Consider the following 12,820-nt stretch of genomic DNA (forward strand, 5'->3'; position numbering starts at 1 on the left):
CTCCTTGTAGGTCAAGTGTACCACTTCCCCGTCCCATTCATAGGTCTTCCAGATGGGATCAGTGTGGATCTGGTGTACACATTATCTGAATAGATTAAAATAAGGTTGCCTGATAAGTCATAGATGATGGACGTGAGCATGAATGAGTATAGGTCCAAGCTGGTTAGTTTACAAAGTATTAGTTTTCATGTGGATGCATACAAGTGCTTGAATTTTATTCTTGCTGGTAAGTTCAGATGATATAGTTCTCAAAAAGACTTCTGTAATTGCTTAGTTCCTCTTTTCCTTTCCTTCCTATTTGTTTCCCTGGCCCTTTGAGTTCCTACTTTTATCACATTTGCTAGAATGTGTTTAAGTCTATAATTCTCACTGTGCTGGTACTGGGGATTGGGCCACTGTTGAGGTTTTTAGTTCTCATGTGATGTGATCTCTCAGGTTTCCTGGCCCATCTTGGGTCTGTTCTCATCGAGTTGCGCGATAGGAAGTATAAGTTACCACCATATTTGATTTTCATTTTAAGAGGTTTTAAGAAAGGTGAAAAGGCTATTTTGAAGAGAGCAGAATCTTTCTTCTCAAAATGACTACAGAGATCACTTATGCTGAAGTGAAGTTCAAAAATGAATCCAACTCTTCAGGCCCTACATCAGAGCTTCCAGACCACATATCCAAGTTTCCTGAAGGTAAGGTTTTATGAGGGTCAGATTTAGTGATGAGATGGAAGAGGAAGAGATAATATTGTGAGCTAAGCATGGGTGCTGCTAGCTTCTGGTTCTCCTATGGGCCATGGTTGGGAAATCGAGGATTCTCAAAAGGTTGAGTTGCCTGAAGATAAGCAGTAAAGGGTTGTGGCTTTGTGCTAGAACAAAAGTGAGGCAGGAGAAATTCACCACAGTCCTGAGCTGAGAGTGTGCTGATATGCTGATGTGCTGAGAAGCTGTGGCCCCCGTGCCTTCTGAGGCCGAGTGAGACTGCAGTCAAGAGCTAAGTTCAGGTCTTGAAGCCTTCGGCCCAGAGGCAGGGGTTGTGGGTGAATAGTGGGCTTTTTTCCTTAATCAGCAGGAAGGGAAACAGTTTGGATGGAGAGTGTTGTGGATTTATTTGTTAGTATTGCACTGAAATGGAGGAAAAAAACATTGCAGATGAAAAATTAAGTCTTTCAAAGAAAATCCCTTACCTCTCAAGACAAAATGCTCTGTTATCACACAATCCATTGCCTACTTACCTCTGAGATGCATTCAACTAAAACTGGGAGCAGATGAAAGGAAATTTGGGTACCATGTATGATATCTCAGTTATGGGACAAAAGAGAAAAAAAAAGTCTTTTAGAATGTAAGAACCTATGAGTGGGGGTCTTGATTACTCGTATTTTCTAAAACATTTTTGTGGAGTTATGGAGAATACTCAGAAAAACTGTCTTTCTCCTAAATACCTTGTATGACTTTTTTTTTACATGTTGAAATGTATATTACAGAAAAAATTGAAAATATAGAGGTGCACACAAATTTATTCTTGCTATCTAAATATACTTTATATATTAGTGTACATATTTCCAGATATAAATATTCATAAACATGTATTTTTTCCTAAAAATCTGATTATATACATTGCTAAGGTCTCCCCCAGTTAGAAATATATCATTACTTTGAGAAAATTTTTTTTGTGGTACAACTGACATGTAACAATATATTAGCATCTGGTGTACAGTGTAATGATTTGATTATTGTATATTTGTAAAATGATTATCACAATAAGTCTAGTTAAATTTATCACCATACATAGTTCACAAAGAATGTTGTGCTTGTGATGAGGGTTTAAGATTTATTTACTTGGAAATGAATTTCAAGTATGCATAATATTTAATAACACTATAATCTATAGTGTAACTAACTATATTACCTTGCTGTACATTACATCTCCATGACTTACGCATTTTATGACTGGAATTTTTACCTTGTGACTCTTCACCCATTTGCTGAAACCCACCACAGGCAACTACCAATCTGTTCTCTGTATCTATGAAATTTTTTTTGTTATAATGGCTATTTATATAGTCCATATAAAAGTGATACCACATGGTGTTTGTCTTTTTCTGTCTGCATTATTTCACTTAGCATAGTGTCCTCAAGCTCTGTTCTTGTCACAAATGAGATGTTATTCTTTTTGAAAGCTGAATAATATTCCATTATTTGCATATGCACATTTTAAATTAATTATTAAATAGTTATTAACCACAAAAGGACTAAAATGGTCTGTTCTTAATTTAAAGATGTGCTAAGGGATCAGCATGACGATTTTTCTGCTTTGGCAGTATTTAAAATACTTAAAATTAGGAGCAATCTAGAAGACTATTGAAATATATAATGAAATACTACACAAACACAGTAAAGAAAATACAGTGCTATGAAAAATGTTCATGATCAGTGTATTAAAAAATAGTATGCCAGGGGTCTCCCTGGTGGCATAAGGGGTTAAGTCTCAGCACAATGAAGCTATTGGCAGCCACTGCAGCACAAGTTTGATCCCTGGCCAGGGAGCTAACCCACATGGCACGGCAGACCTCTCCTGTCTCACCTGCTGCTCTCCTCAGCAGTGTACTTCAGCAGATCTGCCTGTTTTGCTCCCCACTCTATCGCTGGTAAATCTTCTCACCCCCGGCACCTCTGGCCTATACCCCAGCTCTTATATACATAAATAAAATAAATCTTTAAAAAAACAGTATGTCAGAAGCACAGTATATATGGTGTGTCAATCATATATATATACACACATATATACATATACATTAAAAGTTGCTAGAAGGATGTATATCAAAATATTAGTAACTGTTATCCTCAGTGGTAGGAATTTGTACTTTTATGTGCTTTGCAAAGTTTCTGCAATAAACATTATTATTTTCTTCCTATTTTTATTTTATTTCAAATGTCATATTAGAAATAGTATGTCATCTAAAAAGAGAGAGAAGAGGAAGCGAAGAAGGAAGAGCAAGGAAAGTTCAGAATTCATTACTGATGAAACTAATTTGATTTCTCCTTCAGCTCCTCCCACAAAGATGACCAGACCTCTCAATAGTAACCCTATCAATAGTAACCCCGGTATTATCAAGCTGCTTGTTGCCGCTTTGCTGATATTTATATTATTGGCGATCTCATTTTTGATTGCCTTAATTGGTAAGTATCCAGTTGAGTCTACTAAGGATGTCGACCCTGTATGAAGAGATGGCATCCAATAGGTACTGACATTTGCCAATGGGTTTACCAGGAATTTGGGGAAAAGTCTTTCTAGAGGAAAATAGACTTAGTATTATTCCATTAGAAATTATTTTCTTTATTTGAATTTATTCTTGCTCTTTTGTAAAAGTTGCTCTTCCATAAAATATAAGAGAGTACTGATCTATAGGGAAATTGAAGAGTGTTTGTGAATGCAAGTGTTTTTGTTATAGAGTGAAAGCAATAGGTTACCATTTCTCTACTTGCCTGTCGTGTGAGGAGAAACCGCTTTCTTTAGCAATGCTTGTTAGGCCAGGTCTTTTAGAGTGCAGTGGGACATATTTTGGGATACGCAGATAGACAAGAAAGAGATGGGAAGAAATATTCCAGGAAGAGTTTCTCTTTGGATTTTCATCTTAATTATTTCTGTCCTGTTCAAGACAGTATGAGATCTAAAAGTCAATTTGCAAATAGTAAGATTTCTGTACATTTTTGTCTTTAAGAATTTATCAGATTTCTAAAAGGTATAAAAACCAGCACATATTTGGGTAAATATTTTACTCATTCATTTGGTCACTCAGTTAGCAATGATGGCCATCTACTTTATGTCTACACTATGCTAGTGCTAGACAGACAGAGGCCATAGCTCTTGGTCTCAAAAAGTTCAGAGAACTGTGGTAACTGTGAAATGAACCAGTGATTATAACATTGTATGGTAGCAATCAGCACAGTGAGATGCACAGGAAACAGAGACAGGCTTCCAGAGGAGGTGAGAACAGCAGCTCGATATCAAAAATGACTCAGAAATGTGAGAGAGCATGGAAACATTGGAGGAAGCATAAATATAAATGACTGAAATATGAACTGCTAAGTTAAGTATGAAAAATGAAGTAGTAGGAACAAGCAAGCCTCGTCTCAGGAAGGAACTGAGTAGAGTTCTAAGGCATTTAATTTCCCCCCTGAAGATTATTGTATCCATTTTCTTCTTAATAAATCAATCTAAAACCTAATGAATTAAAGAAACTATTTGGCTCATAACTTGGTGGTTTGATAGGAAGTTGAGACTGGGCTCAGCTGGAAGGTTCTTTTGATCCTGGCTAAAATTATTCATGCAAAAAACAGTCAGGCAACTCATCTTCTGAGGAAGATGTGAGCTGGAATTTGGTCACATTTTCTCTTCGTAATTCATCAGACTAATCTGAGCTTGCTTAAATGATGACTTTCAACATAGTGGCCTTCCAGAGTGAATGGAACTGAGTAAAGTCCTTTGAGATCTTACCTTGAAACCAGCTAGCATTGCTTCTGCACACTCTATTTGCCTAAGTCTTAAAACTAGTCCGATTCACATGATCAGGATTACATCTTACGTATTTAAAAATGAGAGGTCATCTTGCAAAGGAGTATGGATACAGGAATAGGTGAAAATTGTCATTTTTGCAATGTACCATGCTCATGTAAAGGCATTGAAGAATTTAAAATATGGATGTGACATAATAAAATTTGACTACTACAAGTGTGCTTTTGGAGAGGTGTGTAAAATGGATATATCAGTACAAAACTGGAAGCTAAGAAAACAGTCAGTTCATTATGAATTGAAAAAACCTTGCTACCTTATTTAATGCTAGTAGTAGGAGAGAAAGAGAAGAAGGGATAGCTTTGAATGCTAATGACAAGTTAGAATCAAGGAGTCGAGGCTGATGACTATTTTGACCAAGAAGAAGAGACCAAGAGAAATAAAATGAGGCTTCACTATTCTGACTTGGTAAACTCAGAAGTCATGAAATCACTCAAAGAAGTAGACAGAATAGGATGCATTATAGCTTTGGGATGTAGATTTAAATTTGGGGAAATTAAATGTTGAGTTTTATATAACTCAACCTCAAGTGACATGCACAGTGTGAGACATTTGTCTGGATTTCAAGAGAGAGGTTCAAATTTTAGAAGATGTTGACATGTAGGTAGTAGTTGAAACCATGGGGACATATAATATCACTCAGGGAGAGGATTTAGTATGAGAAAGAAGGTACTTATAGAATTCTAAGGAATGTTACACTTTAAAAAATGTTATCTTTTTTAAACTGATGCCATTCTCAGTAACATGGATGGAGCTAGAAGAAATTATGCTCAGTGAAATAAGTCAGAAGGAAAAAAGAAAATATCTGATGGTTTCACTTATAGGAGGAATATAGGGGAACCAAATAAGACATCGGGGAAAAATAATAACAATACAAAACACAATAAAACAAAACAAAAACAAACAGACAATTATAAGTCAGAGACATCCTGCAGGGGAGGAAGTGGGAGAGGGATCAGAGGGAGGGAGGGAGGAGCACAGGGGACTGAGGTGATGGTGTACAGGTGTATTGGTGAAGGAAATTCTATGGGGACTATACCTGAGGGGGTGGGGGAAGCAAACATTGTTTAAAAATGAACAATAATGTAAAAAAATACAAAAAAAATAAAATTTTTAAAAATCTTTTTAAAGCTTATGAAGATGTATATGGAGAAACAGCAAGAAAGGTGAGGCAAAAACAGGAAAGAGTAGTGTCCCAAGAGTTAAGGGTGAGAACTTGTCTCAAGAACTGCAGGAAGTCAAAGAGGAAGAAACTTAACAAGAGACCCTAGGCTGTTACTGATGACCCATTGCAAAAGGGAGTTAGTGAGGTGATGGAAAAAGGAAGCAGAAGCCAGTGTGTGGTGATCAAGGATCAAATGGGAGGTGAGGAGGAAAGAGAAAAAAATCACATTCTAGAATAGAGGGAGAGAAGTTAGTTTTAAATTGTGAGAGATGAGTATTTTGGGGTGCTGAGGTTTAAGAGAATTGGGGAGGATAGAGGAGACAGGAGAAGAACAGTGCCCTTCCCTCCTGATCGTGCTAGAATTGTTTGATACTCACTCTACAAGGGAAGCTAGAGCTCCCCCAAATTAACTCAATTTTCTCCCAAAGGCTCTCTCTTTGTACATTCCCAGAGAGAAGTGTTGAAACATTTTCTCTCCATTCCCCCTCCTCCAGGTTTAGCATCTGTACACATCATACATTTAGTATTCAGGGGGAAGATGAGTAAGTTCCTTTAGCCCCATTATTAAGGAACTGTGTAATATCCTCTTTCAGCTTCTAATCTTCAGCTATTTCTGGAGAAATCTACTGTCTCAAACTCAGGTGTATTAGAATATGTGTATGTGTGGAGGTGGGAACTCTTTTCCATAGGCAGGATCCTCCTACTCAAGTAAATGGGCATTTGTAGTATTTATTCTATTAAAAAATGAAGGAAGTAACTATACAGAGCATAGTCATAACACTACCTGGAAAATGAATGGTGTTATTCTATTTTTCAGTTGTCTCTCAAGAGCATTTTAGAGCATCTTCTGAGCTTGAAGAGATTTCAAGAAAAATTAAGGAAGAATCTAATAGAGGTAAAAATTAATGGGACTGTACTTCATTTTGGACTATACTGTACAAGGATCCCTGGTATTTCCAGTAAAATTCATGGATAGATCATGCTAAGAAGTTGAGTTGCATGAGAATTTTCAGCTTTTACAAAATTAATTCATTAAATATATTTTTTTACATCATTTTTCATTTTTGTACAATGTATGCATTTTCATCTTGGTTATAGTCCCTGTAAAATTCCCACCACCCTTGTTTTGATCCTACTCCCTTCTTCCCCCTGTAGTGTGTCTTTAGTGTATAGTTACTGGTTGATTTTGATTTTTCTTCGTTATAATTAGTCTTTTTCCTGATCCCTTATTTAGGTTTTCTAAAATCCTGCTATGAGTGAGACCATCCAGTATTTTTCTTATTTTTTCTGGCTTATTTCACTGAGCATAATCCCTTCCAGCTCCTTCCATGTTGCTGCAAATGGCATTAGTTTATCTTTTTTGATTGCTGAGTAATATTCCATGGTGTATATGTGCCACATCTTCTTGATCCAGTCATTTATTTTTGGGCATTTGGATTGTTTCCATAGCTTGCCTATTGTAAATAGTGCTTCAATAAACATAGGGGTGCAGGTATCCTTTTGAATTAATGTTTTTCTGTCCTTTTGGGTTGATTCCCAGGAGTGGGATTGCTGGATCATATGGAAGCTCTATTTTTAACAAATTGAGGAATCTCCACACAGCTTTCCATAGTGGTTGGACCAGTTTGCACTCCCACCAGCAGTGCAGGAGAGAATTTTCAGCTTTGAGTGTACAAATACATAGGATCTAAAATTCTCATATGCCTATCTTTAATATCATTGGAAGGAAATATCTTAATTTGTGAAAAAAGGTTGCATTCCTTCTGGATCTCTCAGGCTTTCTTTCTGAATGTTCAGTGTTCACTTGCTCTCTTTCTCACTTTGTTCTACTTTACTGTTGGGAGCTCACTTCCTTGCTTGCTGTGCCCCTCTGACTTACTCCCAAGAATTTGGGGGGGGGGATTGATTTATATTTGGGTACTTCCTACTTTTGGGACTACAGTATGCTCAAGGCTTTTTTTGGTATATTTTCTATTACTGCTTTAAAAATCAGCAATTTTGGGCTTCCCTTGTGTCCTAGGCTTTAAGTCTCAGTGCTATCACCACACATGGCATGAGTTTGCTCCCCTGCCAGGGAGCTAATGGACATATGGCGCAGCAGATCTCTCTCCTGTCTCGCCACTGCTTCTATCAGCAGTGTGTTTCAGTAGCTCTGCCTGTTCTGCTTCCCATTCTGTCTCTGGTGAATCCACTCACTCACCGCACCTATGGCCTACACCCCTGTTCTTCTACATACCCCAAAAAAAGTTAAAAAAAAATCACCAATGGGCCTCCCCTGGTGGCGCAGCGGTTGAGCGCTGGGCTGCAAGGCTGCCCGCAGCCTCTGCAGCCCCAGTTCATTCCCCAGCTGCCGGCGAGGGACCCACACACAAAAAAAAAAATCATCAGTTTCTAGATTCTGACCATACACCTTTCACAGCAATTAATTTAAAATGAGTCATAGACCTAAATATATAATGCAAACCTAAGCAACTTTAGGAAGAAACTTTGAAGAATTATAGGTGAATTGGTTTTGGCAATGAGTTTTTTTTTATTTTAAAAGATTTATTTATGCATACAACAGCTGGGGTACAGGCCAGAGATGTGGGGAGAACGAGGATTCACCAGAGACAGAGTGGGGAACAGAACAGGCAGACTGACTGAAATACACTGCTGAAGGGAGCAGCGGGCAAGACAGGGGAGGTCTGCCTCGCCATGTGGGTATCTCCCTGGCTGCCGGGGATTGAACTCATTCTTCAGAGGCTGGGGATTGCTTCATAGTGCGGTGCTTAACCCCTTGCACCACCAGGAAGGCCGTGAGTTTTTATATGCTAACTGGAGCACAATTATTAAAAAGATATCAGCACGGTGGACTTTATTAAAATTAAAACTCTGTTGTGTTTCTTCTTACGTGTACATGAGATGTTCTTGAGGATAGAGAGGGCACAAAACAAGTCTCAGTAAATTTAAGAATCAAATCATACCAAATAGCTTGCAATCTGTAATTGTATGAAACTAGAAATTGTCATAACATGAAAAAAGCTGGTAAGTGTATAAGTATGTGGAAACTACACAAAACACTCTTTTTCTACCTTTTGGGGTTTTAATGGAACAATTTTTATGATTCTATTTCCATTTCAATCTTAACTTATTTGTTATACTTCTTTTTAGTGGTTGCCCTAAATTGGCAGTATAGATTTATGTCTGTTCCAAGCCCACTTTCAAATAATGATACAGTTTCATGTGTAGTGAGAATATTTTAAAATAACAAAATAATTCTAATTCCTCCTTCTGTCTCTTGTATCTATCAACAATTTATTTACTTATATTTATATGAATAATTGAATATATTGTTGCTGTTATTATTTTTGAGCCAAGAGCTCTCCGTTAGGTCAATTAAGAATATGAACACTGTAAGTTTTTATTATACCTAACAGAAGGTCTCCTTGGCACTTTATTTTCATAATACACGCACTTTAAGATTACTTGTCTCATGTTGAGCTTATTCTGTCAATGAAGGGAGTCACAGGAACTGCAGCTGCTGCCCAAAGCACTGGAAGGCATTTGGTTCAAGCTGCTACTTCATTTCTGTTGAAGAGAAAACTTGGCCTGAGAGTGAGAAGAACTGCTCCGCGATGCAGGCTCACCTGTTGGTGGTCACCACCAAGGAGGAGCAGGTGCTTTCTTTAGAGAGTGGACAGGGGTCCTGCAAGGTGTTTGTGGACTTCAGCTGATTAAGGAGCAGGTTTTCAGTGTTTGGTATATTGGGGTACAGTGGGGGCTTTCTAAAAAAAAGGTGGGAAAGAATAACTAATCTGTTTCCCTCCACACCTTCTTCTACTTCCATACAATTAACCTCCCCCAATAAATTGGGGTGATGGGATTGAGTGATAAGATGAAACTATTTCAGCCTGAAATGTCAGTTTATTATTTCAACATATAAATGTTTGCAAATTAACTTTTTAAGAGAAAAAAGTTTTTAGTGAAATAAGGAAGAAGTTCAGTCCTGAGGAATCACAATTAAAAATCAAATGACATTAAAGAATCTGAAATTATGAAAGGAAAATGATTTAATCAACAAAATGTTTTACATGTATGAGTTTGAAGACAGCTATCTCTTAGTGAAAAAAATGAGAGGAAGTGAGTGTGAGATGAGAATGCATTGTGAGTATGGAAGAAATCACTTCCATATAAATTGATAAATTGATCATAATTATATTCTGTGCATTTGTGTCCCTACTAATTTATCTGTAGAAATCCTAAACTCAAAATGTACTGCTATTAGGTGATGTTAAGTCATGATAGTGGGGCCCTCATGAGCCAGGAAGCAGGTGACCTTCACCTAGCCATGCTAGTACCCTGGGGCTTCTTATCTCAGGAGTATGAGAAATGAACTTCTTTATGAGCTACTGAAGCTATTATAGTAGCTTGAACTGATTAAGACCAACGTCATTCTCACAAGTGATGTCTTGGCCTGCACTGCTCAGCCAGAGAAGACCTAGACTCCTGGGTAGGGTCCCACGTGGCTCTTCCTGCATCCCCTCCTTTTCTTCTCTTCTCCCTGAGGCCACAAGCTCACTCCAGCCTGAGTCCTCTCAATATAATAGCACCTTTCTTTTCTCCCTTCAGAATTTCATCATCCAGAGCTTGGATACAAAATCTGAATATTACATTGGGCTACATGATAGGACATCAAATACATATGGGAGAAGACACTGGAATTGGGTTGATCAGACACCATACAATGAAAGTGCCACGTGAGTATGGAATTAGATACGGGAATCCTGAGTCCTGGCATGCAGGGCCTTTAGGGTGCAAAACACTCAGATTAAAATCAAACAGTTTACTCTTCTTTTATCTTTGGGTAGTAGGTTAAACAATAATTTTTTATTGCTATGATCATCACAAGGACTCTGAGAGGCACATGTTATTATTTTTCTCCCTGTAGAACTTAGGAATGGGAGCTCAGAGAATGCAGAAATCTTAGTCAAAGTTTTCTAGCCAAAGCAACAAATGGTTCTCAAACCCAGGTCCTTTTGATGCCAGAGTTGGTGCTTTTAGTTATTATATTGATGTCTCTCAATATAACAGAAATTCATGTCCATTATGTTTGTAACCAGTTATTAAGATTTAAAATCTCTCACAAAGAAGATAAAGCTAAATTCTAGTAGTCTTAAATATCTATATATTCTATTGAAACTCTTAATTTGTACATTTAGACATTGCATCCTTTGATTCATGCATCTCTGTCTGAAGTTCATAGGGATACCACACTAGTCTCTATTTTTAAAGTGTGGCAGCAGGCATAGTAGTAGATTTGGAGTTTTAAATTAGTTCTTCAGACCCTGCAAAGCCACATGAAAAAAAAAAGATAAAACAAAAGTAAGTCCTCATTCATTGTCAGGAATATGTCCTTGACAGTGCCACTTATTGGAAACATGTCAAGAAGCCAATTTGACCACAGGATAATTGATACAAATAAGAGTGAGCTGTCTCAATATTTCTGATCATGAAACATCATTGAATTTCAAAATAAAGACCCAGAACACTCCCAATATTACATAATTGTTTTTATTCATCCATCCATTTATTTTCCATCCCACTTGTTCCAGTCCAGGGTGCAGGTGACTGAGCCATTCCTGGCAGCTCAGAGCACAAGGAGGAAAACAACCCTGGGCAGGAGGCCCTTCCACCTAGGAGTGTGTGCGCACATGTCCCATACCCTCCTCAGCCCCCACTCCCTCCACCCACTCCCTCAGATGGGACAACACCCTTGAGGGGGTGGGAGGACACCAGAGCACCTCATGCCAATCCACACAGATAGAAGGAAAACATGTAAACTCCACATAGACCGTGGCTCAGTTAGGATTTCCCATTTTTCATTACCAATATTTTAATGAAATGATGGTTTGGAGGACAGGCTGTGTGGTACTTGGGATCAGGAGAAACGTTTTTTCATTAATGGAGCATGTAGATTTTTCCGTGTCCCAGAAACAGGACATACGATGGAGAGAGAGAGAAGGAGCCTCTGGGACATGTAAGGGGAGGATGCGTAATGCAGTGAAATGACACAGTCCTGGGGGATGTGGGCTCAGTTTTCAAGGGAAATACCAGCGAGACACAGATAGAGGAAGCTGCATGGGGAGCAGGGAGGAAGGCTTTGGCATGTCTGACCTTGACCTCCACACAGCTCAATGGCATCCTCTGCTTCACTGTCGGTTTTCAAGCACAGTGTGAAGAAACATACTGGTCCTTTTTCTCTCTTTCAGGTTCTGGGACTCAGGTGAACCCAATACTGACAATGAGCGCTGTGTTGTGCTACATTTTCATACAAAAACAAATAAATGGGGCTGGAATGATGTGATTTGTGATCAACGTCACAAGTCAATTTGCAAGATGACAAAGATCTACTTCTCAGCGTAACAGTCTCCATGAGCATGTGGTTGAACTGGCACCCACTGCACAGAGAGAGCTAATCTGTTATTGTTCTGTTATCTGTTATTGTGTGTGTCCTGTAGAAGAGATTTCCATCGAATTTTTCTGTCACCTGTCCCATTTGTGATAGATTCGGTGTGCACATTTGTCATTTATTCATAAAGAAGATGAATATTTATTGAGAATTTTCCATGTGCAGAGCCTAACTGGAGAAGCCTCACTGTAGACTGAAAGTTCCAGAGAGTTACTGATAAAGAGTCTCAAGGCCACATGCCTGACTCATACGACCCAGATAAACTCTTAGAAGTCTCCTGCTTCTGTATCTCAACTGGCTTTAAAGTGATAATGTAATGCCCTCCCCCACCCCTCCTGCTTTAGACAATAAATCTCCAGTTGCCTAAATGCTCAGAGCTCAGACTTTGGAGAAGGATCTCCTCTGAGCCCACTGGAGTTAATAAAAGAACTTCCTTTTCCTCTCTGAGTGACGCCTGCTTCCCGATGGAATTCTGCAATAACACCAGGACCCCCAAACTTGTACATTCTTCCTGCCATCTACTGCATAAAAGCATGTTACTGCACATAATCATACTCTTAGTGTGCAAGATCTTTAATAGCTTTGTGGCGCACAGAGAGAGAAGAAAGGATAATAAAACTCACCCAAATACCCAGTTACCCTTCTCT

The 12,820-nt window shown here is 38.4% G+C and overlaps 1 protein-coding gene across 1 annotated transcript; it reads left to right on the plus strand.

The window, feature by feature from the left end:
* The first annotated feature begins 391 nt into the window (after positions 1-391).
* Positions 392-12,173, plus strand: LOC119248373 (C-type lectin domain family 4 member A-like). The gene is made up of 6 exons (XM_054696823.1): positions 392-680; positions 3,036-3,167; positions 6,543-6,620; positions 9,224-9,381; positions 10,334-10,461; positions 11,974-12,173. The coding sequence occupies exons 1-6, from the start codon at positions 578-580 to the stop codon at positions 12,125-12,127; spliced, it is 753 nt and encodes a 250-aa protein (XP_054552798.1). The 5' UTR covers positions 392-577; the 3' UTR covers positions 12,128-12,173.
* The last annotated feature ends 647 nt before the right edge of the window (positions 12,174-12,820 follow it).

This window comes from Talpa occidentalis, unplaced genomic scaffold, assembly GCF_014898055.3.
Source record: "Talpa occidentalis isolate TD23 unplaced genomic scaffold, MPIMG_talOcc4v2.1 talOcc4.16, whole genome shotgun sequence".
In the NCBI taxonomy this organism is placed as follows: Eukaryota; Metazoa; Chordata; class Mammalia; order Eulipotyphla; family Talpidae; genus Talpa; species Talpa occidentalis.

Excerpts from the sequence above, each read along its gene's own strand:
- LOC119248373 (XM_054696823.1), top strand. The coding sequence starts at position 578 with ATGACTACAGAGATCACTTATGCTGAAGTGAAGTTCAAAAATGAATCC. Across the intron at positions 3,168-6,542 it reads ATTTTTGATTGCCTTAATTG|TTGTCTCTCAAGAGCATTTT; the intron begins GTAAGTATCCAG and ends TCTATTTTTCAG. Across the intron at positions 9,382-10,333 it reads TCACCACCAAGGAGGAGCAG|AATTTCATCATCCAGAGCTT; the intron begins GTGCTTTCTTTA and ends TTCTCCCTTCAG.